A 454-nucleotide genomic window follows, 5' to 3' on the forward strand; every position below is an offset into this window, starting at 1 on the left:
TTTTGAGCTTTTGCTGTCCTGTCAGCTCCCCAAAGAGCAAAGTTCACGCCCCTGTGATAAGCCCTGCCGAGGCCTGCCTGCGTGCCCGTCCTCTGCCTGGTGACAAAGGGCGTGTCTGCTGACTAGAACGGGGGAGCTGCTGTACTTGGGGGTGTCGGGCCGGCCCCCGACATGAATCAGGCCACTCTACTTGGAGCGGGAAGTTGGCGGGGCAGCCCCAGGCTGGCAGGCCCAGGGTCTGGCACCAGAGGGCAGACGAGGCCTATCGGTAACATCCAGAGTGGAACTTTTTTTTTTCTTCTGGCAGCCACAGGAGATGTTGAAGAGGATGGTGGTTTACCAGACAGCGTTCAGACAAGTAAAGCGATCCCCGCCGTGTGTCTGTAGGCCTCCCCGCCACCCTTGTTCCTCCCGCTCCGACTTCTCTCTCTCTGGGAGTGCCAGCTGGCTCTGA

The 454-nt window shown here is 59.9% G+C and overlaps 1 protein-coding gene across 2 annotated transcripts in view; it reads left to right on the plus strand.

Annotated features, from left to right (window-relative positions):
* Positions 1-454, plus strand: part of USH1C (USH1 protein network component harmonin) — a 46,498-nt gene that overhangs the window by 35,114 nt on the left and 10,930 nt on the right. Inside the window, exon 20 of one of the 2 annotated variants that reach the window (XM_046017932.1) lies at positions 308-358. The exons of the other annotated variant lie outside the window; for it this stretch is intronic. Coding sequence (XP_045873888.1) covers positions 308-358 — 51 coding nt within the window. The remainder of the gene's footprint in view (positions 1-307; positions 359-454) is intronic. 2 annotated transcript variants of the gene reach the window in all.

Source organism: Meles meles, chromosome 8 (genome assembly GCF_922984935.1).
Source record: "Meles meles chromosome 8, mMelMel3.1 paternal haplotype, whole genome shotgun sequence".
In the NCBI taxonomy this organism is placed as follows: domain Eukaryota; kingdom Metazoa; phylum Chordata; class Mammalia; order Carnivora; family Mustelidae; genus Meles; species Meles meles.